At 43.7% G+C, this 27,044-nt stretch overlaps 1 protein-coding gene across 1 annotated transcript in view; it reads left to right on the top strand.

Annotated features, from left to right (window-relative positions):
• The first annotated feature begins 407 nt into the window (after positions 1-407).
• Positions 408-27,044, top strand: part of lrig1 (leucine-rich repeats and immunoglobulin-like domains 1) — a 52,367-nt gene continuing 25,730 nt past the window's right edge. Inside the window, exons 1-7 of the mRNA XM_015018181.1 lie at positions 408-1,385; positions 15,789-15,860; positions 17,465-17,539; positions 23,385-23,522; positions 23,635-23,778; positions 25,449-25,592; positions 25,702-25,845. Coding sequence (XP_014873667.1) covers positions 1,183-1,385; positions 15,789-15,860; positions 17,465-17,539; positions 23,385-23,522; positions 23,635-23,778; positions 25,449-25,592; positions 25,702-25,845 — 920 coding nt within the window. The 5' untranslated portion in view covers positions 408-1,182. The remainder of the gene's footprint in view (positions 1,386-15,788; positions 15,861-17,464; positions 17,540-23,384; positions 23,523-23,634; positions 23,779-25,448; positions 25,593-25,701; positions 25,846-27,044) is intronic.

The following is a 27,044-nucleotide window of genomic DNA, read 5'->3' as shown; positions in this document are numbered from 1 at the left end:
CTAAAGCTTTTCTTTCTCTTTCAAATGCCTTGTGTAACAGAGCCTTGTTTACTACTTCCTTTTTGTTTCACATGTAAATGTTGGTGTCAGAATGGAGTTATTGGGGGCATTCAAACCAATTATGTTATTATGGCTTGTTATAATGCGATTACAGGGACTGAGCTGAGGCTGATTGTCTCTTTAAGAAGCAGTGAGAGTGGCCGGGGGGGCGGTGCGGTTTCACACCCTCGGGTGGGAAACATAGGCGGAGCCCAGCGGGCGTTGAGTGACAGCCGCTCAAGGGTTCTTACACTCCGATATGCGGGGAGAAACCTCGACGACCAATCACGTGGCTAGACAGCCCACCCACAAATCCTAACAGCCAATCAGAACGAGCGACGGGAGGATCCTGGGATCGCTGTTGTGCTTCCAACGTGGGACTACGGAGCGATCGCCCACAAAAAAGGGAAAAGTAACTCGGCAAAGGAGAAAACTCATGGTGGTCAAAGCACGCTCGAAAGGAGGAGGGGGATGCAGTTTTGTTATTTATCGGATCCTCTAGATTTTGTGAGCGCAGACTGCACCTGACGAGCTGCTGGTGGAGTTTCTTTGGATGGTACCGAGTCCGTGTTTCAAAGTTGGATTTATGCGGTTCAGATTTGGAGGAGAGCTCACGGAGCAGCGCTCGACTTGAGAGCTTTAACCACTGTTTCTAACTTAATTACTGAATATCTTTTTTTATTTTTTGGTGGCGAACCGTTCCAACTCCGCTAGAAGTTTGTGCTATAGGCAGATTTAAAGACGAAGAGCAGCTGGAGTCGGGCGCAGAGTGTCCTTTAACATTTGGCACCTTGGTGTTTTCAAACGTAGTTGCGAAGCCAACTCTTTTACCCTTTTCGGACACTTTTTCCTACTTTATTTGAGTTAAATGTTTCCGACAGTCCACCTTAGTTTATTTTGTGAATGTTCTTAAATTTTACTCCTGCGTCGGACTCCGGGGGAGAAAGTTGGGAGTAAAGATTTGTTTCAGAGATGAATTCCGCTGAGAGGGACACACAAGTTTTTTCTGCTATCGTTTGTGCCACTAAAAGATAGTTAATGAGCTACAAAGGGTTTTTACTTTTCCCTAAGCGAGACTGATACATTTCCCAGTCTGTGGGCACCGGGAGAGCTCCGCGGCCGCGCTGCTATACTGGATACAAAATGGCGGCGTCCCTGGGACGGCTTGGATGTGTTTCTCACTGTGTTTTTTATTTAATGTTGTCGCTGGAGCTCTTAAACTGTTTTGGACTGAGTTCGGACGCACCTTGCCCTCAGAACTGTACCTGCAGCGGGGAATCGGTGGACTGCAGTGGCCTGGAGCTGATAGTCCCGCCTGTGGACCTTCCAGTTTGGACCGTTTCCTTGTAAGTGCCCCCTAAACTATTTATTGACCAGTCCATAACGGGGTAAGCGGGTTTATAAAGGGGGGGAAAAAAACTTCGCAACTAGATAAAGATTTTCTTTTGATGGAAAGCAGAGGACACGTTAGGGAAGGGACTTTTCCGTCTAGAAATCTGAGCTGGAGAAAGAATTTCTTGCTTGCGTCCATACCCAGCCGGTCAAAGGCATAAGCAAACTAAGCAGCTGCTCTGGGCCCACACACTGAGTTTCAACGCCTTCCATTAGCAGTTTTTAGTGAATATACGCTTATGTGCCCCCATTTGTTTCAGCTCTGGCTGGTGGGGTATGGGTTACGGTGATGCAACAAAACTCCTCTGAACAAATCTGTTTCGTAAACTGGCTTTTCCTTCTCGTTTGTCTATGAAATTAAAATTAAAATATTTGTGATACCTTATTTGCTACTTGTAATTTTTTTTAACTAGTTTGAAGAACACACATTGCAATAGTTATCTGAAACCTGTAGCCGGAAATACAAACGTAATTCTCACTGTATAGGTGTTAAGTTAGTAAACTTAAGTGGAAAAATGAATTGACTTGCATACTGAAGAAGCCTAAAACTTACAAAGATTACTTGACATGCTTACATTTTCACGTTACTTTCAAGTTACTATGTTCATTTTAAAGCATTGAGTAAGAAAATTAACTTTGGTTGTTTTTTTTTTACAGTTCATTTGCATCTTAAATTTAAATCTTAAGCCTTACAATAGTTTTAAATGTACCCTAATCACACCAGCAGGTTCTCCGCAGTAATAGACCCCTAAGAGCCCCTGAATGGTCACATAATTTAGATGTAAAAAGTACAATTTAAATTAAAATTATCATTATTTATCATCACTCATTCTCGACTAAATCTCTAAGCACAACGCAAAATGCTTTGATTTTCTAAACTGTATTATTTTTGCTTGATGTAAAAGACACATACGTATAAAGATGGATAATATAATAGAGACATCCACTGGGCAGGAGTGAGTGATAGCAGTCGTAAGGCCCCCCGAGTCAGATTCTGTTGAAGCCCCCAGAACATTTTGGGCCGGCTCTGTGAGTGCAGCTGCTATAGCAGGTATAAGTCTGGGATGACTAGAACTAGTCTGCTACTTTTATTAAATGAACTGCTACATCTCTTTCCTTCTTTTAGGGGCCATGCCTCAGAGAAAACTGGAAAACGATATCTTCCAGAAAGAAAAGAACAGTTATATGTGGCTCTCTGGTGCTGAATATGACATAATTACACAGCTAAGGACAGCTCTAGTGTTGATTATGACTTAATTACACACATTTGGCGCAGGATAATTTACTACTTTCTGGTTTTTGCCTATTTCGTTGGGCTTATTTGCAGCAGTTTAGTGTCAGCTTTATAACGACGTGTTATTTACACTTAAAATTTCAGATTGCTGTTAACATTCATTTGTCTGTTGTACCTGTTTAAAAGCGTCAAAGTTTTTTTTTTATGTATAACATTTCTGCAGTATATTTTCATTTGAAATCAATTGACCTGCTAAACTTACTGCCTTTTCCAAAGTCTAACATATATCTGTTCCTAGAGCTAGAATGAGCAAACGTGTTTGCTTTTGTTGAGCAAACAAACATGTCATAACAAATAAACCCTCGTCATTATTCCCCTGAGATTAATGATGAGTATTATCCACATTTCCTTTTCTGCCTTGGAAGCCATAGCACACAAATTGAATTTGTAGTGAATAAATCAGCTTCCCGGCCGGGGTACCACTGACAACAGTCGATACCTTGTCTGTCAGCTCGTTAAGGAACATTAGCTGCTTTGGGACATTTTTACGAGCCATCCTCCAGTGTGTTTGGGTGCTTCAGCTACCATCCTGCTGACGGAGACAACTCGTCCAAAGACAACACCGCTCTCTATCCTCGCCCCGAAGCACGAAGCGCAGCGTCTTCTCCAGCAGTCGGTCGATAATCATCGGTGACAATTAGGCGTCTTGTTCCAGGGTTTTCCAACATCTGCTTGTGTTTGGTTCCCGTTCGTTGCCGGAAACCTGAGGTTCAAGACCAAAGGACCCGAGCGCTGCTCCGACTCCTATAGGTTCCCGCTCGCAGCAGTTTATCTTTCCCCCTGTGAAGTGAGGAATGCAACTTTCTTTTTTTGTTTTTTTAAAAAAAAGAAGCTCTCTCCAAAGGTGAATAATGGAGCTTGCGCCCCGTAAACTGCAGTTTATCATGCATGCGCTCAGACTCGGATGGTGGACGGCGGCTGTCTTACTGTGGGACAAATGTTCTGCTTGAAAACAGCTGCTGTGAGTCCAAGCGTCGCTCCGAGCCTTCTTCTGTGTTATCTCCTCCAAGCCTTATCAGTCAAGATTTAAGCGGCCGCAGCCTTTTTGTTTTCAAAGGGAATGGCTTTATGGCTGTGGATTATCTCTTGAAACACCTAGGGTTGCACATTTGAGCGAGAAGGGAGATAGTAACTTCATGTTGGCCGGCTGCTCAAAGGGAGAAAATGCTATTGTTCTGGAGTCGGTGCATAAAACAGTTATTATATGGTTCCTTCAAACCCAAAGAAACCCCAGTAGAGTCTTTTTGACCCATTGCCAGGTGCCTGAAGTGCTTTATCTAATGCCTACTTCAAACGGCAACATTTTTATGCAGAGTTTTGTCCAGATTTTGACCTTCCGACAGTCTTAAGGATAACCCAAATTATCGGGATGGCTCTTAAGATAATCTTAAGAGACACTCTTTAAGTGTGTGATGTGTTAAGAGTGATCTGGTCCGTTCAGAATCGGGGGATGTTGGATTGTCTTGGCCTGACATTACAGCATGTGTAGTGTCCCCGGAGGAGAAACAAGAACACGGCCTGTTGAATGTGACGTGTAGCCAATCAGAAAGCGAGGTGACGGAAACATGGAGGGAAACCCCAAAATACGCAGAATGCAAAATGACTTTGTATTGTTTTGTTTTTTTTTTAACCCATAAAATATCGCCATTGCTTCTTCCCAGTCCGCCATCTTTGTTTACCCTGAACTCACTTTTGGTCTTGTGAAGTTTTGTGAGATTTTTCCGTCTGACATCTGAATGTTGGCGAGTGAAAACCGGATTTTGTGTGGTGCGCCACACGCTGTTCGACCAAATCTATCATACCTTTATCGCCGTATGTGACGTCTCTCGGGTTTTGAAAATCGGCCAACAATTTTAAACTGATAGTTGTTCATTTTTAACTCTCTTCAGAAAGATTTTTTGACATTTTGTGTCTGCCATGCCTAGCAGTAGCAAGATGGCTGGACTTTTGATGCAGGTTATTAGTTACTCCTACAAGAAGGTCGTGATTAAGTGCAGTTCTCTTGTTTCTGTGTCTGATTCTAAGTTTCATATGAACTTCTTTTACCAGTTTCCACAGTCAGCCATGAGAACGGAGGACCCCACTGTGGAATCGTTTATCTCTGTGAGCCCCAGAGGAGAGGTTAGCCGTAGCTCTATGGCTGCTAGGAAGAATGGTATCGATTTCACTTTTCCTCACTTTCTGCTTGTCAAGATTGAGCAAAGGGCTGGTGCCAGAATCTAAGAACAAAGATACCATTTGCAAGAGAGTCTGACTTAAAGACATTTTCTAGACTGACAAGAAAACAAAATGTGGTAACGAACCCCCCCGTTTGAGCTGGTATTTTGGGTTAATAGATTGAAACTGTGACACACTACAGTCTCACTCAGGCCTTTTCTTTATCTATTAGAACTATCTGTTTATCAACTATGTGTGACTGAGGTATTCATCATTCAAAAATAATTCAAAACTTTAAATGAACCTCCTGTTTTCGCTATTTTAAGATGGTTGGGACTGTTCAAGAAGGAGGGAATAAATCTGGCAAAATAATCATTTTCCTTACCTGATAGTGTGGTGGAGTGACTGTGTCAGCATTGCCCTTTAACTTTGGGTATAATAATTTAAACAAACAAAATTTAAAGTGAAATAACTGTCTATAACAGATGAATAAACTCTCTTTTAAAACTTGTCTGCAGTTCTTTAGTGGGTATTGAAAATCAAAATAAACCTGGTTCAAGTTGTTTTAAACATGATTCATGTTCTGACTACTTCCCCGTTTCTGACTCCTCTGCAGGTTAAATGTGTATCATTATGAATCGTTCTTAGAAATGTAACTGCCTCCTTATTTTTCTAACCTAACTCAATCGATTCAGAAAGACAAAAAAAAAAGAGAGGAAAAAGTAGCTTTTGATGAGTATTTGTGTGGAGAAGATGGGTTGCCAGAGGGCAGGTTTTAGCCTGCAGCTCATCCATCACTGGCACAAATAAGGCCGCAACTGTTGGTGGAAGAAAACAAAACAGTAATGCTTTCCAGCTGTCAAAATAATCACCCCTCAGGACCCTGATTGTAACGGTCCTCCACGAACAAAGGGCCTTGATGAGAATTCAGGCAAGCAAACATGTTGGCACATCTGCTGCAGGGCTGGCTGAGCCAACAAGGGACCTAGGGGGGCCGAGGCGTTGGGGAACACCACCATACGGACCTTTTTATTCACTGTTACTTTAAGTAGCCTCACATAGTAACAATGCTAACCGTCTACTATTACATCATCGGCGATTTGTCCGGCTCTGTCTTCAATCACAGATCTTTTACACTGCTTAAACACACCCTTGTGCTTTTGCATATTATCTTCATCAACCACATGTGTTGCTGTTTTTCATTAGCGCTCCTTACATTTAGCAAATTGACCATCAGCCTCAGAACTTCGTCTTCGTGATTGATGAATAGCCCAACAAAACACAAAGCAAGCAGTCTCTCGCGCGGCCGCGTACTTCCTCTCAGGAGTGGTGTTTTATTTTATTTGCAGCCAGTGTAATGTGTGCAAAAAGCATTTTTACCCACAGTGCCACTGGCGTAATGGGATTCTGTGAGTAAATAAAAGCGTGAGTGTTGCTGATTTTGGCCCGGATTTGCTGCGTTGAGGGGGAGATGAAGCAGATACCGGGTGTCTGTCACTGTGTCTGGCGCAGGAAAGTCCTCATGAAAGGCTACAGAGTTTAATGCAGTCTGGATGCATTTTCATCCACGTGTTCTGACCTTGAAGAACACGCAGTTGTTCTCTGCTTGTAAAGTGTTAGAGGAAGTAAGATTTTCCTCTGGCAAGCCACTTATCAATGTACCCTTTGATTTCTTAGACTTTGAAAAACTTTTCAGTCTTGTCCCTCATTCGGCTCTATTATTGAGAGAGCAGAAGAAGTAGCCAGAGTTTTCTGTGGCCATTTAAAGCTGCTAAACCTTTTTGTTACTTTACAAAGTAGTTTTTTAATTTTTTTTGAATATTCTCACAACTGGATAAGCTTGACGATCTGTACTGTGGTATTTAATTGAGCTGGACAAGACATCAATGCAATCGTTCGATATTGGACTGTTTGGATGGAAATTTGATAAAATGATATGATTCATGTGGCTTGTAATTAAATATTAACTGCCGAATAATGTATTTAAGCCAGTTGGATGGGACTGTATTCAACAGTTATTGCATTATCTCTTTTTTTTCTTAATTTAATACAAAACTTAGTATTTACACCAGAATTTACAAACAAAAAATGAACACAAATGAACAAGATCTAATTCCTTTACATCCAAAATAAAAGCAACAATTATTCCTACTGCTGCTAGAATATGACATTGATTATTACATTTTTAAATTAGTCAAAGTTATTACTTTTACTTTTTGTCAAAATTTGTCTGTATTACAGTGGATGGAGAAGTTGCAGCTTTGTTCTGTTGCATTAGTCTAAACGCCAGGTGGCTGTAGAAAACTTTACTTTCTCTGTCAACAAATTAAAGGACGAACGGGTTGAAATAGTGGGTCTGAAACCCTTGGCCTACCTTTTGTAATGGTAACTGACCCACGTCTACAGCCACTTTGACCAGCTAACCACCTAATGCAAAGTTGTTAGTCTGCCAGTTTGTAAAGAGCAGAAAAGCAAAAAGAGATGAAATTCTTAATTTATCAAATGTCTCTAATGTTTCTTATTCCTCCAATTTGTCTATTGAAATAAAAATAACTCTTAAAGGTGATGTTATAATTTTAGCACTTGTTGCTTCTCCGCTTTAAATCTGCGAGCACTAAATGAGGTGATGTGCTTTTATTTAAATTTCTGGTGTAAATACTGTTGTATTTTTGTTCATGCTCTTTAAATCTTATCTTGGCGCGTGCCCGCCAGCCACACCGATGTGTTGCAAGCGAGCCCTAAACTGTCGCCTTCAACCACACTGTGGAAAACCTTACTAGTGGTGAGCGCCACCACCTCCAAGCAGCTGGCTCTGGCCGCTTGCTACCCTCAGGAAATGGAATCGGTGGTTTCATGACGGCCATGGTGGTAGGAGGCGCAGGGGGTGCGGCGTCAAGGGGGGATTAGGTGTCAAGGTATGCGAGGTGGAGGTGGGGGAAAGTGTTTTGTCATTGTGAAGGTCTGCCGCTGCCTTCGGGCTGGTTCCATTTGTTGGGAAAAGTTATGTCAGCGGTCAGAAACCTCAGCCACCGTCACCCACGTCGTAACATGCATGGGTGAAGCCAGAGGAAATGAAACGTTACAGGCCAGTCTGGTTTTAACGCCACATGCTGTCAAGAGACGGTACATCGTCCTAGCGTGGGTTTTTTTTTTTTTTTTTTGTTTATACCTTATTCCAACCCACTGCTCGGTATGGAAAATATGTAAATACGCAAGCTTTTGAGCGTGACGGACGGGGGCGGACTCGTGCGCGGCGCGTCATGTTCGAAAAGGAAAGAAAAAAAACAAAACAACAAAAAACTCCACGAACATTTCAGCGGTTTGGGTAGAGATGCAGCAACAGCAGCACCACTCAGCAAGGCTGAGCCCCTTGTGGTTTCTGGGGCATTTCTCACTCCACAGCCTTGTAATTTTGTGGTTTGGGGAGTGATTATACCCGGTTTGTTTATTATCATAGTTTTGCTAGCCTTATGACTCGCATGTCCTCTGGCGGATATTTTAAAGTCCCAACTCGAGGCTTTGGGAGAGTTTATTATCGCTGGCTCTGATTGTTATCAGCTGCTCTTCACTTTCCCCTCTCTTATCTTGCTGTCAGTAAAAGGTATCAGGAGTTTCCATTAGGAATGTTTAAAACACACACACGCACGCACGCGCACACACACACACAAAAAGGCAGACAGTTTCTTTTTTTTTCTCCATTGGTTTTCCTTTGACTATGTGAGACAACTCATGCAACAAGTTGGCTGCGAACAACTTAGAAAGAAACAGCCGAGGATGACCCACTCTTTGAAAAAGTCTGATAGAGTGAGATAAAGTCTGACAAATACACGCAGATACGGGATGAGCCCTTGGCCTCGCTCCGGCTTTGATGATAATCAAATAGCTGCTGCCACAAGTCATTCTGGAGGAATTCGCTCCGCAGAATAGATGGCACTTTTGTGAGGACAGCATACAGTGCCAAGTCTTTCAGGGATTTTTTTTTTTCTTTCTCTCTCTCAAAGTCAGTGTCTACAAAGGGAAGTTGATCAATGAATCATCTGTGAAGTCTCAACATCTGGTAAGAGTTTGGAAATCTGGAGGAGATTGGAGGGGGGGAGGTGGAGGACGACAGCGTGACTTGGAGGGAGAGCGAGAGGTACCACGTAAAGTAGATCGACTTCTGACTGGAAAACACACATGGCTTCAAAGGCTGGGGAAAGAATTGGACCAAATACTTTTATTTTGGACCCTGGATCCTTTTATTTTATTTATTTTTTTAGCTTTCCTGAAGGGTTCCTACGTAGTATTAAAGTCTGGAGTTAGTGGATGTCACTTTCAAGTTTGAGACAAGAATTAATTAAATATGGAAAAATTTTTGAGTTTTCTTGATTTTACTGATCCAGTAAAATTCTACTTTTTCCCATTCTAACCTTATCATTAAAAAAGGTCCACATTTACTGTAGTTCAAGTTTAACAAATACGTCAAAATGCTGAATTTCAGCAGAACATTCAGAGTTTTTTTTGAAGCATTTACCTATAATTCTTTGAAAGACACTGGAACATTATGTGCATCTACAGAAGTTGGTTATCCCTTACTACTCGCCGATATCAGCGACTGCTGTGGGATTCCTTGGTTAATCATGGATTCCATTATGTTTGTTAAATTCCATGATTCCTTTGCCGTTTTCCACATTGAGGAAATCAGCAGGCCCTGTAAACGTCGTCTTGAAAAGCTGAGTTGAGTTTCAGCAGCCACTCGACCTGATTCTACAGACCTGTAACCACTCAAATGCAACTTGTCTGAAAGCATCTATAAAAGGAACACATGAACTCATCCTTTTTAGTTTTCCCTATAAAATTGAAGAAAAGCCTTCCTCTTTCTTCTAAAACGCATTTCTTGTACTGTCTGGTGAGTTTTGTGTATCATCATTTGCACGTAAACTATAGGATATGTGAAGAAAATCTTTTTATTGCATTGAAACATGTTCTTTTACCCAACTCTCTGCTCTACATTTCAGCATTTGTTTAATTATTTTGGGCTCTAGATCCAGTCAAATCAGTGTTTAAAATTGGACGGGTTGCTGAACTGGATCTGATGTGTGTTGGTAACAAAATAAGTGTTGACACGGTTCCTTTTGGACATTTTACAAACACAAATATTACAGAGCACAAATTGTAATTTGACAGATGTTTTTGATGTAGGGTTATCCATAACGCAGTCCAGATTTTCCAAATATTTGAGCTCTAGTAATAGAGCTGGTGATTTCAATTTTATTATTTATGATAGGTACCGAAAAACCCAAAGTAAATGTTTAATTCTCAGGTGTCCAGAATGTTGGAAAAAACTATCGGGGATAAAACTGGGAATTGGATACTGGGAAGGAACGAGATTTTGAAGTGACAGATTTGCAGGAACTGTGTTTCCACCATTTATGTTTTCCAAAAGAGCTGTAAAACCTCAGCGTCTAGCAATCTGCACTTGAAATTATTACCATCCCTGGTAATTATTGCTCTGTGAGTAAAACAAACAACATTGCGGGGGTGGGAGAAATTGGACAAAACAATCTTTTTCCGCACTTTGAAGATAAGAGCAGAAGGTCAGCCTCGCTTGTAGTACTGTACCAATAGCCTAGCTAAAGAGACATAGCGTGTTTATGTTATTCTTTCAGATTAATTGGAGACACTCATTTCCCTCTGCTCATAACGTCTGGCGCCATTTGTAACAAATTACATTGTCATCTCATCTGAACCCGGGGTTTAGTGCAGGGCCGGTGTGCCTGTGGGGCTAGCATGCGTGCAGCGGGGACTTAGCAAGTCTTTGTGGACCTCTTTAGCATCCAAGCCGGGCTTGGTGGGTCTGGCCACGGGTTCACGCTGCGCCTCGGGGCTAAGCGCACGGTTTCTTCTGCCTCACGCCTGTTTGTTTGGAGTGCTGTCTCCTCCCATCTCCTGCTCCCCCATATTCCCCCAAAGCAGCAGCAAGGAAGAACACGTGGCTCCAAGATGTGGGCCACCTTCAGAATCGGAGCCAAACCTTCCAGGCCGACTGATTTTCAAAGCCTCTCTCTGCTTCGTTGTTTGGTGTATTGTTGGGGTGGGGAATGTGTTTGTTAAATATGATCTCTTATTGCTTTTCCAGGATTTTTACGCCTATTAGTGTTTTGACCAAAATTTAGCTCATCAGATTTATCTTTATTATAGCAAATGTTTTCGGCTGGCATATGCTCATCTAAGCTGATAAGAGACCATCCTCCTTCCGCTCCCTCGCTGCACGACTTGTGTGTAAATTGGAGCGGGTGTTAGCTTTGTGTACACTCTCACTGCAGTTGTTGAGCCATAAAGCGGCCCCTTAATGACGGGAAGAGCGGTGCGTTTGTGTGCGTCTGGCTCTCTGACGCGCAGGTTATTCTTTGACCAGCTTTATGGTGCTCCGAAATGGAGCACATTAAAGGGCTTTTGTCTCGCAGCGGGGACCCGCATTCGACTCATCACTGACATCACTTCACACTTTCAGCGAGCAAAGTTCACTCCCCGCTTATCTGCTGAAGAAACGGGAGAGATAATGGTGATGCATGCCTGTTATGTGCGAGTGTCCCCGCTCCCTCACTCCCCACGTCCTCCTGCAAACAGACTGTCCGCTGACTTACAAGCATGGTGTCATATGTTGTGACTTCACCACTGGTACTCCTACTGTATGACCGCAGCAGCCGGACCACAGCTATTTCTTTTTTCTCTTCAAGCCTCTTAATGAGTTTTCGTTGTGACATCAGCAGAATGGTCCAGTGTTGAAACGTCCGCTGCAGGCTGAGATCTACTTCTCTTTCAAAGAAAGTCACTCAGCAGGATGTGGGTTTTATGAGCTTCGTAATTTGACTTTAGTAGAAGTTTATTTCAACTTGGTCGGGATTGAAGAATGGTGCCTGGTGTTAAATGTTAACTTTCAACCAATGTAGCAGGGCTTCGACCCAGAGGTGTACAAGTTGTGTCCCAATGGGAGTACAATGGGATGAACTGTGGCCTCCCCTCCAGTAATGAGGGATCTGGTCCAGTTACATTCCTCTAAACTCATACCAGTGGCGAAGTTGCGCTGTCATCCCTTCCTCACTTGTTCAATTCACCTTATTGCGACGCATCAATGTGTGTTTAAAGGTCCCAGTTGACGCGTATGTTAACGTAATGCACTACAACCCTCTCAACGTTACCCTGTAATGCCTTGTTCACAGTGGAGAGACTGGCAGATTAGCATGCTGTCTGCAGTAAACCATAAGGTAGCCTTAAGGCTCCAACATTCTCGGGTGTACTTCTGGGGGGATTCAGCGGATGACTGGGATTCATAAAGTGTTCTGATTGCCCACTTTTCTCGGGACAAATTGCTTTGTCTCCCACAAAACAAACTGATACTAGCAAGTTTGCTGAGCCAGTTTGGCGTCTAGTCCTCTTTCTTCTCCACCAGGGCATCCAACGTACTCTCGTTGACCGTTGTGCCAACTCTCGACCTAATCAGTTTGGTGTTGCGTACAAAACAGTTTGATGTGAATACAGTTTCCCGACAAGCAATTTACTAATATGCAACACAGAAGATGCAAAGGCAAAGTTTGACGCTGACATAAAACTTTGCCTTTGCACCTTTAGAGGAATTATCTGGTAACTAAGAATAGATCTGCTGCTCTTCCACTCTGAAAGGAGTCAATAGAGAAAGTTCTGGCATCTGAAAAGGGCAGACAAGTTCCTCTGATGCTTTCTAGATATCTCCTACTGTGAGGAGAAACCCAGAACTTGCTAGATGGACTATATATTCATAGTGTAGGAACACCTTGGGGTCCCCAGAGATGAGTGCGAGAATATTGCTGAGGCCAACAGGGTTGGAAAAGCCAAGAATGGATTCACAGACAAATTGCCCAAATTTGACAGAATATTTAGAAATGTGATTGGATTTGTGGTGTAGTGAAGGCAATTATTTTTTTCTCCTGGAGTTGAGTTCAGCGAGCTGAGTGGGATTTGATCGATGAGATTGGGAATGGGGCTCCTTTATCCCGGATGAGCCTTTACTCTTCTTATATCAGATCTCTGGACCTTCTGCTGACGGGAGACAAGCTATGTTGACCTTTGGCTGATTGATTGCCAACAGTTTGTTCAAAAATAATAATAGATCATACCGGCAGACGGTACAAAAGTCTTGAAAACAGTGGGGAAAAACAGATTTTGGTTCCAGGTCAGATCCAGTTAGTCTTGCTTAATAAAAAAGCGGTACCGCGAAATTCAACGCGGCATTTTTCGATTACGTGGCAGAGATTCCTGGTGGATAAACCTTAGAATCCGAAAGGATAATGTAGCAATTATTTTTCCTGAGATTTAGTTTGTTTTTGTCGACATCTATCTCCACTTGCTAATCAGCCAGTAGCTCTGATTCCGTCACAGCAGTTTCTTCCACAAAACGGCCTCCAAGGGTTTAAGGTCACTTTCTGGAAAGCATTAACTTACCCTCCCTCTTTTTTCCTCAAGAGGGAGAAAGGGGGAGTTAAGGGGGGGAGTCGTTGAGGCAGGAAAGCCGGCCTTATCACCATCTCCTGCCACAGTAGGTGTTAAAACACTGTGAAACTTATCTGATCTGATAGGTAAGAGAATAAATCTGTCTGAAACAAGTGGAGGGGAAAAAAGCCTATGTTGTGTAAACACCACAGGTGGCTCAGAGAAAGGCACACGCATGCCTGTGTACCGACACAAAAGACTAGTTTCGTTTGTTGCCGTGGCCTTTGGCACCTGCATGACAGGTTTAGCTCTCAAACATGCTTCTCTTTTTGTTTCTGTGAGTCACCCTTTTGTTTGTTGCGCACTTGTTTTTGTTTCAAACTTCAGTCGTGAGAGAGTTGATACGTTAGACGAGAAGCTTTGCGACATTTCTTAGTCAAAAATTGGGTTGAGAAAATTTTTGTCTGTTCCTGGAGCGTATGAATCACTCTCCGTAGTTTACCCTGTGAAAGCGCGAGCGTGTTTACGCGTTGGCTGATTATATGGACCTCCAGGCAGAGGCCGTTTGTGTGAACACAGATTTTTAGGCTCTGCTGTAATTGGCCCCTATTGCAGATGGGGGGAATGACAATTTGGCCAACTAACCCACAATAGGAGGTTCCTCAGCACACGATCGTCGGGACGCAGGCGTTTCTGCGTACCGTGCCTCGAGGGCAGACGCATGCTCTGCTATTATCTCGTCTCACACACACAAAACAAAACTGGGCAAAGAAGCTGTCATTATCTGCAAGCGAGCACAGACGATTACAAAGGCAAATCTGTCAAATCAGAGGATGATTGAGACAGATTGTTTTTAAAAACCAACACGCACCCTGCTATTAACCCACCCGCAACACATTAGCTTCCTTAATATCGCCTTCGACTTTCTCTAAAATGTCTGGCACAAAGTAACAGCTTCTGCCTTCGTTTCCGCCTCCTGCTGCGGTCTTTTGAGGCCACGCTGACACAAGAGACCGAGGAATGTGTTGCATCAGGTAAAAGTGTCCCCGGTCTCTCTGCCGTCTCTCCGAAACTCTCTCCTGTCGTCTGTCACGTCTGTGCGGAGGGAAAGCGGCACACGGCTGTGGGCTGCTTTTGTCTCACCCGGCTTAACCCCACTGCCACACACAAACAAACACCGCTCTCACTGTGGGCTGCTCTCTGCCAACATGCAGTCTGCATATACAATGTTAACTTTACTTTGCAAGTTCAGGCTTCAGCCTTGTTCTGCTCACCATACAGGATCTGCGGTCGCCTTGGCAACCCCCACCTCACCTGGGTGACAGCACCTGATTTTCTTATATCTCATATCCAGGGTGTCCACGCACTCTTAAATCTTAAACTTATGTATCTAACATTAAAACCTTAAAATGTCTTAAATTCATTAACAAAGTATGTTGGATTTTAATATATTAATCACAAGGATTTGTCTTGGCAGGACTATTTAATCTCATGTATTTTCTTTTCTCTTGGAACTTTTTTTTTGAGTCGCATGCAGACATCTTCACTGCGTTGTGCGACTCCAGGCAGTTGAGCTTATCGGTTACTGGCTGCTAACATACACTTGCTAGCTAGCTAGTTAACTTTTTTACAAGTTAGCTGGAAGAAGTTGGATTTCTCGTGGGACTTTTTCTGTCAGGCAATAGCTTGAGTTACACACAATCATCTTCATTGTGTCACGTGACTTGAGGTGGTTGAAGATACTGGTAACTAGCTGCTAACTTACTGTTGTTATCCAGCTAGCTAGCTGTTTTGCGTCCATCACGTACAAGTCCAAATTTATGTCCAGTTGGCTGGACGAAATTTGCATGTTTCTGTGGAGATACAGAGCTTAAATCTCATGTCCAATGGTCTTGAAAATGTCTTAAACTTGAATCGGTGAAACCTGCAGAAGCCCTGGCAACGTGCAACGGTCAGAAGAAATTGAATTAAACCAGAGTTTCATCCTTCATGAGGTGTCGGGATGTCAAACGCAGCCTTTTTCACCTGTTGTTTGACAGTCTCGCCGTATCAGCGGACAAATCGTTCTCTAATAAGCCTCCTTACAAGTCAAGTGCCAGCTATTAAATACGCTGTTAGCCTAAAGTGCAAATTGACTGCTGCAGATGGATGGCCCGCGGGTCATGTTTGGAAAGTGAGCCAGGAGAAAGGCACTCTGCATCGACAGTATCGATCCGAAGCCTTCCCTTGAAGGCCAACCGGATTTATGTACTGCAGTGTTTCCACACGTACGGATGAAGCTGCTTGTCAAATAGGGAGATGTAATTGTAATTGCTGCAGCTGATCAGAGTCCTTTTGCCAGAAAAGATAGGTTTGACAGAAAAGCTTTAAACAGCTGCTAAGCTAAAATGTGATACCGCATGTAGCTGTGGTCTGCTTTTTGTATTAAAACCTCTCTCTTTTTTCACCCATGTTTCAGAAATCTTGGACACAATAAGCTGGCCTCCCTCAGCGCCGAAGCCTTTGCCAATCTTCCTAACTTACGTGAACTGTAAGTATTGAGCCGAATTACTCAAATTAGTGCTTTTGTCACATTTATGTCCCTTGAAGTTTTTCCAGTTTTCTCACAGCTTCAACATGTTTAATGTGTAGCCCAACATAAAGTACTACATAGCTTTCAAAGCGGAAGGAAAAGGATGCAAGGTGAACATTTTCTGCAATTAAAAATCAGAAAAATTAACATTTTGAGTTCATCTGATCAAGGCAGCTTCTTCTACCTTGTTAGCTTTGTTAGCAGCTTTTTGGCAAACTTCAAACTGGACTTTTTGTGGCTCGAGATGATTTCGCTTAGGAAGTGGAACGTACTGAGAGCAAAGCTGGAGAGAAGAGTGCACAAAAGATAACAAACGTTAACAAACGTGTTAACGAGGGCGTTCGTTGTTCACCAAACTATTCATATTCAGTGACACAGTCTGGCTAATTCCACAATAATCTGACTTTGAGGAAAGGCAGCTGTTTGGTTTTTGGAAAATAAAAACACCCATCTTGCTTCTAGCCTTTCCCAAATGCACATTTTACTTCTAGATTCTTATACATCTCCTTCAAAATCCAGTTATTCTTTCATTTCAGCCTGAGCTTGTCTTCAAATCTTGCCTCAAACGTTCTAGACAATCCAGAAAATGCCAGTGATGGGTTTTACTCTGTGTGTTTGTAGCAAGCACACCAACCATCTTTCTTTATCAGCTCCAACCTCAGCAGAAAAGAAAACATTCCCACAGCATAATGCTGCCACCACCTTGTTTCACCAACTAAAGATTGTGTCCTCTGCTTGTCTTGTGGACAAATTGGAAACTTCCTCCAGGCCAGATTTGTCGGGTTTCACAGATAAAAGGGATTAAACACAAATGCACTCCATACTTTTCAGATTCTTATACTGAACAGCATTCTGTTCAATATAACGTCGAAGCCAGTGGCTATAAGGTGACAGAGTGTGAAAAATTGAGACTTTTGCGCTGTAAACGACTCGATGCGGACCAATGTCAGCGTGCTTCCCAGCAGCATCCTCCTGTGTGTCGCCTTGAACTAAGTCCAATTAAGAATTAAGTGGTGGTTTTCTATATTAAGCCTTCCCTCCACCACCCGATACTGTGGCCAGCACTGGCCTTGTAAATATTTTATACGGCGAGGAGAGGGGCTTGGCTTCGTGTCACTCAGCGCCAGCGCGCAGCACGCACACACACACACACACACACACACACACACACACACACACACACACACACTGGCCAGATAATACACGCACTGGTGACATCTCTGGCAGGCCGGACCACCAGTCATACGCTCCTGGACATCTGTTTTACTCCCGTGTTATTTTTGGGTTTTTACAAGGATGACCTGCCGCTTGCTCTGCGGCAGACGTGACAAGTAGTATTTGAAATGCTTTGATTTATGTCCAGATCGAATTCAGCGAACTCACAAAGGCTCAAAAGCGTCCGTGTGATCTCGAGAAAAGCGAGGGGTTTTTTATTGGAGTCTTGTTACAAATTCAGCTCTTGATAACTCAAATGTTTCTGTGGATCTAATGGGTTTGTTTTAGCTTAAACGCTTCCTGTTTTTATTTTTATTTTTTCCTGACCTACTGTTTGTCCCTTACAGGCGCTTGGATCACAATGAGCTGACGTCCATACCAGATTTAGGACGGGCCGCTTCCAACGTTGTATCCCTCTACCTGTGAGTACTGCCCTACTTTCTGCAGCAGTGTGTTTTCCTCCACTGCATTCATAAGTCAGACTAGAGACACTTCCAGTCCTCAGAAGTCATGTTGATTTAATGTGAAGATTGTTATTAATACAACCCGGCTGCGCCAAAGCAGATCAAATCCCCCCCCCCCCTCTTTTTTTCTTTTGAGCCCCATTGCCATCAATACAGTCATGTCTTGAGAGAGCGACAAACGGTTTATAGTGAGCGACGGCTCTCATTAGCCGGCTATGTGGTCCTGTCTACAGCGAGCTGCGCTGGCTGTTTGGAGTGTCGGCTCGTATATGGATTTGACTCCCGGTTGTGAAACCGTGCCTGCTGGACGGGGGGGGAGGGCTGCCTGCACTGGCATCTTGCTGGAGATTTACAGCCGTATTTGGGAAGGGTGTGTGTACGCTTGTGTGTCACAAATGTGAGCTCAGCAGTCCATCAGCAGATTGACTTTATTCTTTTTCTCTCTCTCTCTCTTTCTGTCTCTCATCCAAAACAGTTGAAAGATTCGTGATGTGTTCAGGTAACAAGTAAAGTTTGAGGAAACTTGCAGTGGTGCTTCATGTTTATAGTTTGGATTCGTACATGTTGCGGGGCGGGATTTAGCTAAAGCTAGCAGATTCTGCGAGGCTTAAAATGGTCACTGAGACAAACCGCCTGTGTGTTTAAATCTTAAAAACTTAGGCAGACGTTTAGAGTCAAGCTTTGAAAATCTGAAAATGATAAACTATAATGATTTACTGAAAATCAGTGGGTTACCAATATGGGGTAGTTTAATGCATGACTGGATCTGACTGGTGAGCGTCTGTTGGGCACCATGAGATCATTTCTTTATGTGAATTTGTCTTATTTGAGCTCTACTAGGTTGCATAAACGTTAATCTTCTTTGGGGAGACGCTTTAACTGGGTGAAGAAGTCAAAGGTTTTTTTTGTTTCACTCAAAAGAAGCGTAGATGTATGGAAACAGTCATTTTTATGACATGTCTGATGTTCATTCAGGCAGAGAACGAGACTTTCACCAGATAACAGAAAGGCTTAAAGCTGCTGTATGGAACTTTTATATATATATATATATATATAAAGTATTTTCCCCATATTTGTTTAAACTGTCAATATGCTGTTATGGTATGAGACATAACATCTGTGAAAAAAAATCAAGCTCTTCCACCGCCTCCCTGTGCTGCTATGCCTGCCTGAAGATTACACCGCTCTGCTAGAAACAACCAATCAGGGCCAAGAGGAGTGTTTTAGTGCAGTTAATTAGGCTTGTGTACGCGCTGGCTCATGCTAACTAGCAGTCATGTCAGGCTACGTTGTGGAGGACTAGCTACAGCATAGCAGAGAGCTGACTCACGGCGCTAAGGCTCTGACTGGTGGTTTCGGACAGAAGGAAAAAGAGCTTGATTTAGTTTTTCACGGATCAGCTGTCTCATATTATGCTGTCATGACAAAGTATAAAAAAAACGTATTGTTTGTAAATGCCACATACTGCAACTATAAAGTATAAGCGAAAAGTTATTTTATCCGTTTGAGCTTAAAATACCGATCATAAAACATGCCAGATTTGGAAATGCAGGCATCCATTATGATAACTATAGAGTTAAGGTGTGGCTAAGAAAGCTATTAATGCTAACTATGCTAGCCTCTAACACATGTTTTAGAATGCCACACATCAGCTGTCTTCTTTCAACAACGGCAACAACAAAATCATTTTCACTACAATCTCAGCAGAGATTTCACTCGAGCTCATTCACTGCTAGCCGTTAGCTTCGTTCACACGTTTGCAGCGCGCCGGCTGCCCGCTCGCTAGTAAAGCGCACAGCTGCTGCTCCGTGTCATGTTTGATCATCGGCGTATCGTTTTTCCGCGCCGAGCTTTTGTGGGAGTCACACACTCGCCTCTCCCTTGTGTGTCATCTGCCTGCTTCTCAGAATTCATCATGATGCACCGATGTGGTCAGAATATTTCTGTGAGCCGTAGTTGGTTTAGAAGAAGGGGGGAGTTTGAGTTAGATTAGGCAACGCCGACTGTAATAACTCAATAAAAAGGTGTCTCTCTTGTTTTGTTTTGTTTTGTTGATGTTTAGTTTTGTGTCGATCCTTTTGCTTCTGATCCAAAACAGACCGGAGTGAGTTCACCTTTTACTTCCCCCGCGAAGAGTGGAAAGTGGAAGCTCGTCCAAAAGGGCCGGGGTCTGTCTTTTTTTGGCCTGACTCGAAGCCTGTTGCTGGGGAGGAAAGGCTGCTGTCCTGATGGGAGTGGAGGCCGGAGGGAGGGTCAGATTTTTACAAAGCTACGCAGCTGAAGCGAAGGGCCCGCCGACGCGCTGCGCAGCTGCAGCTGTCAGTCACACGGCTTACAGTAAAACGGGCAACAGCGAGCGAGGGGGAGGAGGAAGGCAGGAGAAAACGTGGAGGCAGCGAGGGGGATGAGGGATTTGAACGGTGTCAGATCAAGGGTGACATCATTACATGTCGAAAGAGGCGAGATTAGGGGAAGCGGTGAGGTAGTCCAGAGGAGAGCGCAGAGAGGCGGAGGAATGAAGTGAAACCAGGGTCAGCCGTTTATTTCTGAAAGCAGACCCAGCGCAAACGAGCTCGGCACCGACCGAGCCAGCTGGAGAGAGAGAGAGAACATTTGTGTGCCGGTGTCTTTTTTTTTTTTTTTTTTTTTTTCCCCTGGCCGGAGGTTGTCTGGAATGTCGTCTGACTGCAAGTCTGAGTGAGACGGTGGCTGACACTCATGTGACAAAACGAACAGAACATCCCGCCTTCAGACAAATTCATGCAACGGCAAACTCTCCAAAAAGACAGAGAGCGGCACATATGCGGTCGCTAACGTCTGATGGTCCGACGGTGTGACGGCCTCCCAGGCGCCCAGAGTTTGATAGTCTGAACGTTTACGGGAGGCTCTTTCTTACCGTTTCAGGAAGGGAAAATTAGCTGTTTCACTTTTGTTCTTCCAAAGTTTGATGACTAAGATTGAAAACAAGAATGATTTCTTTCTTTAAAAAATAAAATAAAATTGCATAAGTCATCATTCCTCCAACCTCCAAACCTTCTTAGTAACATAATTATCTACGGCACTTAATTCATGAAAAATGTATATTCATAGTGTTAAAACTTTATATAAATACCTTTTTCATTTTTGTGTCCTGATTTGGCAGCTTTGACAGAAAGCATGGTGGGTCTGAGACATAAAAAAGAAGTAAGAAGTAGTTTTCATCGTTAGCACTATAGTAACACATTACTTACAAATATCACCCACCCCAACTTCAGAGTGAACATTTGGAACAGCGTGAAATTTTTCCAAACCGGATCTTTTAAGAACCCTGGTACACCTCGAGGCTAGTAAACAACCCCGTACCTTGTCCGGGCACAGATCCATAAAATAAACAAGCTTGCTCGACTCGACCGAGGAACTAACGCCGAGCCATCTACACACCAGATGCCAGGCTCTCAGTTCCCACAATGCGTTTGGCAGGCCTATTGAGGTCCCGCAGACTCCCAGAATGCCACAGCAGGGTGGCACAGGGGGAGACGGGGAGGGAAAGAGAGAGAAGCAACAAAAAGTTTTAAAAACACAGTGTCAAAGTGACAGCGGAGCAGCACAAACTGTCTCTATGTCTGCAGTCGGCTTCAAAGAGGCGCTTTAGAGCAGCTTGGGATAAAAATCAAACGGATGATCTGATTTTCAAATAATTCTCCTTTTGTCCAGAGCGCCGACATCAAACCGAACGTTACTGCCCAAACGGCGGACCTCAAAGGTGCGGCTGGAGAGCGGGAGGGCAGCGCTGCTAGTGTAACGCTCTCTCCGCACATCAAAAGGAGTGTCAGAATGAGCCGGCCGAATGCTAATCAGGCGGTCAGAGGGTAATAATGAGATTTGGAATTAAGAGAAATCGGGGCGAGTGAGAGCCTCGGACATCAAAGGAGAACGAGAGGTAACCGGGCTTCCTCTTTATCGCAGACGTCAGCGGCCGTATGAGAACCGTTTTCTTTTGTTTTGTTTTTTAAACGCCACCATTGTAGCGACGTGGACTTCAAACGCTATCTGTCTCTAACACACAGCTGGGAACCCGGCTTTGGGAATGAATGTGGAGAGAGAGAGAGAGAGAGAGATGAGAGTTTGAGACTGATCTGTTTTTCCCAGCAAGAGGTCACCAGCTGTTGACCCCACCTCACCCCTCAGCGCCTCCCCCCTCCTCCTTTTCTTCTTCGCCAGTCCTTCCCTCCTTTTTTTGCGGCATTGGCTCACTGTAGCCACTGTCCATAGCTCTGTCCCCTGTGTGTATGTGTGTGCATGCGTGTGCGTGTGTGTGTATGTGTGTTTGCACATGGGTGCTCATCCTTAACCATTTCTGCCACTGTTTATTCAGGTGGGCCACTATGATGTGGCCCCACACACACACACCCCCACACACACACACTCACGCACACCAGAAAGTGTGTGTGGCTGATGGTGTGTGTACATCTGCTGGTAGAGAGCCAGAGAGGAAGTAGGGACTAGCTTTGTTTTTATGAGTTTTCCTTAGGGAGCACCTGCTCTCTGTTGCATTTTGACACACACAAACTTACACACACCAGCCATCATCATTATGACGTTTGCAAGTAGATATTTCCTTACTATGTAATTACTTATATCTCTATATATGATGGGAATTGGTTAGATATTCAATGCTGTCTATTTGCATTTGATTCTAGGCCTGTCAAAATAACAAATCTTGCCTGACGATAAATTGTCACTGAAATTTTAGCAATAAACAATAATATTGTCATCTTGAGATGATTTCCGACTAATATAATGATAGTGTCACTGTAATTTTTAAAGAACACGTGACACTGGAAACGGAAGACTTTTTAAATAGACATGACACGTAAGCAAAACAGCCAAAAACAATAAGTTAAACGGATGTAAAAACCTAAATACAATATAANCNGANAATAAAATCATGAAGTCTCTATAAACAGAAAATTGCCCTTCCAAAAATATTAATTAATGGTCTCAGACAGGAAGAACAGTCAGTTAGGAGTTTCATAAATCAAAAGCGCAAACTAACAACAAAAACACTCCATTTTGAATAACTCAACTTGCGGGACTCTCATGCTACAAGACCGCGCAAGTAACTGAGGCCAGAGTTTATTCACTGGTGACGTACAATGGTAGCTAGCTAGCTAGCTTTATGCATCCATCTTCAGTAACTGCAAATTCATCACCACTTGGCTGGACAAAGTTTCTACATTTCTCTTGATATTGGCCTCAAATTCCGTTCGTAATGGTTTTTAAAAATTCTTAAATTTGAGTTGTTGGAACGCAGACATGAGCCCCATCGTTCCTTACAAAACCCCCAAACATGGCTGAAACACGTCTCCATCAGACACATGCGGCGTGACCAAACATACGGCAAGCCAGGCGGAACGTTTCCGTGTCGCTAATCTCCACTGTGGTCCTTCGCTTTAGTTTTCCTGCCATCTCAGTTGCCAGCTTACATTTGTTGGGGTCCGCTTTAAAAGGCCAGACCATGTCCTCGTACTTCCCTGCGTCCAAAAACATGCTGCCATCAGTACATTTCATCACACGTTCGGTGGCCGCCTCTTCTGTGTCCTTGGAGTTGTTTACAGAAGGCCGGCTTCTGCTTGGGAGCTCTTAAAGGACTCGGTTTGTGGCCACTTGGTTCTGTGTACCCTGCTCTCGCCGTGCCTTAAGTGGGCTTAAGGAACTTGGAGCGGATTGGAGTGCCTTGACTGATTTGTTAGCCGTGGGTTAAGCAAAGTAATTTTCATAACACACCCGATTGTAAAGGTTTTCCTTTTTGTTTTTTTTTCAGACATCATAACAAGATCCGCACTATCAATGGCAGCCGAACCACAGAGCTGGTTTCCGTGGAAACGTTGGACCTGAGCAATAACGACATTACCGACCTGCGGGGGGACGGCTTTCCCTCCGGACTTCAAATCAGAGACCTGTAAGTACCGCGTGAGGCCGACGGTTCTGTTTTTTTTTTGTGTGCGTTTTTATCAGAATGCAAGAGACTGCTGGCCGCCATGGCTTGTTGTAAATCTTTGTTCTCTTTTCAGATACCTGAGCAACAACAAGATCAGCACGCTGCAACTCGGAGCGCTGGATCACCTGGGTTCAACGCTGCAGGTCCTGAGACTGAGCCGAAACCGCATCAGCCAGATCCCGATCCGAGCCTTCCAGCTCCCGAGACTCACCCAGCTGTGAGTACCGCTCTCTCTCTCTCTCTCTCTCTCTCTCTCTCTCTCTCTCTCTTTTTCTCTCTTTTTTTTAAATCACGGTTTGTGCGTTGAAAGGTGTTTAAATCTGCGTGACCGGTTCACCTCCACAGTCAGGCCGGGAAACGAATGGCGCTTCCCTTGTGTATCTTTGGGAGACTTGAGAGAACCGAGAGGATTTAAGAGTTTGGGTCGAGGAGTGGCTTCCTGGTGTCTGTTGATTGAGCGCTGTGTGTTTAACATTTAGAACGCTGTTAGTGTGAGCTATACCTCCAGGAGTGGATAAGGCCTGACAAGGTAAACACCAGAGTTGTATTATTAGTGATTTACTGCCTTCCTCCATATCCCCAAAGTGGTTAGCTCAATCCCAGCGCCGTGGTCCATTATCTTCGTCCGACTTCCCTCCAGCGTAACGACCCCATTTCGTTGCTCAACGCCTTCACTCTGGAGACCGGAGCCGCTCGTGTAATGGGAGTCCCACCCCGGGGTTCCTCAGGTGCCTTTTGTTGGACAGGTGGTCCGGGTGACACTGTATCTCCAGATGCTGGCGGTGATGCATGCGAGACATAAAAGAACCTGCATGGATGTTTGTCTCCGGAAACGCTGGGGGCTTTTAAAGCCTTCAAACGCAGCACCTGCACAGTTTAATGTTGCATACAAGAGGAGACCACGTGTAGTTTCTGCATCTGATGCTGTGTTTTTTTTTTGTCAACTTTATTTATTACAGCTAAGTTCAGAAGTAAGTCTTGTCTCTCGATGTCACCAGGTGGATTCGGTGGTTCAAACTGGTTGTGTTGAATGCCTGTTCAGAATAAAGACAGAGAAAAAAATGAGAAAAATAAGGTTGTTATAGGGCTGAGCGATATGGCTTAGAAATAAAATCTGATTTTCTGATTTTTTTTTTTGTGCTGTTTTTGCTACAAAACTACATTTCAAATGACAGAAAATATTTTCAGTTTTTATTTCAATCATCCCTTCTGTGAGTTATACAACAGAGTATTAGGGCGAGGCTACGAAAATATTTGTTTAATTATAAGAGTAAAATAAAAAAATTAGCAGAATTAAGAGACAATTTTACCAGGAAAAACGTCTTAAAATTAGGAGAAAAAAAAGTTATTTTAATGAAAAAAAGCTTCTTGTTATTGAAATCTGACATAACCAGCCCGTTCTGTGTGATTTTTCTTCGAAATAGACACTTGTTCACACAATCGTGGTGTCAAAAGATTAAGTATTTCTATTAAGTATTATCTGTAAAACTCATACTAACTTAACAAGATGCTCAACGTCCCTCAGTTGAACTTTTTGTTGTTTTTTTGTGTAGGAGCTCTCATAAAATTACTACTTCATTTTACTAATATTACAGCTTTAATAAGGACGTAGAGTTGACCTGAATTCAGCGACCTTATAAATAGAAGTTGTAAAACAGGTGTGTCAAACACAGTGGCTGTCCTTTTTCTGACATCACTCTGAAATACAAAAACACGAGGAGTTCATTGGAAGAAAAGGAAAATAACAAATTCTGATTTTTTTCCCCCCCAAAATGAAATCTTCAAAAACCAGTAATTAATCGCCTAACTCCAGGCTGTTTCTCTGATTTAAAATGTTTACTGTGTGTGATGTACTAGAGGTGCCGTGTCTGTCCGTCCACCCTGCAGGGAGCTGAACAGGAACCGGATCCTTCAGATCGAGGGTCTGACCTTCCAGGGTCTGTCCAGTCTGGAGGTGCTGAAACTGCAGAGGAACACCATCGGCAAACTGACTGACGGCGCCTTCTGGAACCTGTCCAAAATGAAAGTCCTGTGAGTTAAACAAATTTGCATTTCCTCGACAAGGAATGCTCGGACCTGCTGCAGAGGACATGCTCACTGCTGTTGTTTTTTGTTTTCTCCTAAAATGTACTTCCTGCAGGCACCTGGAGTACAACAACCTGACGGAGGTGAACAGCGGCTCCCTGTACGGCCTGAGCTCCCTCACGCAGCTCTTCCTCAGCAACAACTCCATAGCCCGCATCAACCCTGACGGATGGAAGTTCTGCCAGAGGCTGAGGGAACTGTAAGTCCTCGCAGGTTAACGAGCCTGAACCTTTTGAAAAAGACAATCCCAGAAAAAAAAAAAAATATCCCGGATACCTGGAGGACAGATCGAGTTGTGCTTTAGTGGGTTTTTTTTTTTTTTTTTTTTTTTTTTTTTTTTTAGTAACCCAACTCTCACCGTCAAGGTCTTCACCCAGGGTTAGATAACATCTATACGCCACGCCGTTCTCAGGATAAGCCTGTTTATCCCATAATTAGAGCCGGGCTCAATGGGACACAAGCCCTTCGACAAGAGTTTTTGTGCTCGTCTCCGAAGCTTGAGGTTTCGGCAAAGGGCCGTGTAATCCCCTGTTGTTTGTGTTGTGGTAATTACGCTCGAGGATCGCCTCTCCAGCCTTTGTCTCCCGAGTTATTATCCGCAGGTCTCTCTCTCTCTTTCTCTCTCTCTCTCTCTCTCTCTCTCTTTCTCTCTCTCTCTCTCTCTCCCCTGCGCTGTTGACACGAGCGTCGTAACGCCGCTCTAAAGTGCTTCGCTCGGCTCGGGGCATCGCGAACCGTGAGGTAGCCTCAGCCGTCCGTGGCGCCGCGGCTTGTTTACGCCGAGCGGTCTGAGGGGATAAAGTGGTGGACGGCGTGCATTCGAGTTTGCTCTGTGTATCTCGGCGCTGCTTCCTGTGTGCACATCTTATGAATGGCAGATTGCTTCCGGTGCTCTGCTCTCCCCGCCCCAGCTCGCAAGGGTTTTATTATCTATAGAGCTGCGATGAGCCTCGCAGCTGATAGAGGCGAGTGACTCGTCTTTATGAGGAGGCTGTTATTGCATTCCCACTGCGCCTGGCTGAGCCGGTCATCAGTGGGGGGAATCTCTGCACACATGGCTGGTCAAGCAGACCTGAGGGCTGGCCACAGAGAGCGGCACACAGAGGGCCACAGAGAGGGCAATAAAATGCACAATAATGTCTTTGAGGGACTGTTGGACAGTTCCTGCTGGAGGATTCATGATAATTAAGATGCAACGTTTAGCAACAGACAAAATGTAAAAAAAACAAAAAAAAAACAGAAGAGATGCACCAGTAAGCCTGTCGGATTTAATATTGTTGCAAAGCTGCCATTTTGAAAAATGCTGCAAACTTTTTTTTTTTTTTTTTTTTTTTTTTTAAAAAAACCTAACTGGTTCTTTTTTTTTTTTTTTTTTTTTAAAAATTTAACCAAAAAATA

This window comes from Poecilia latipinna, unplaced genomic scaffold, assembly GCF_001443285.1.
Source record: "Poecilia latipinna isolate Pla-1442-1.1 unplaced genomic scaffold, P_latipinna-1.0 Scaffold2242, whole genome shotgun sequence".
NCBI lineage: Eukaryota > Metazoa > Chordata > Actinopteri > Cyprinodontiformes > Poeciliidae > Poecilia > Poecilia latipinna.
The sequence above is the reverse complement of the archived record's forward strand: the minus strand, read 5'-3'. Positions and strand labels throughout refer to the sequence as shown.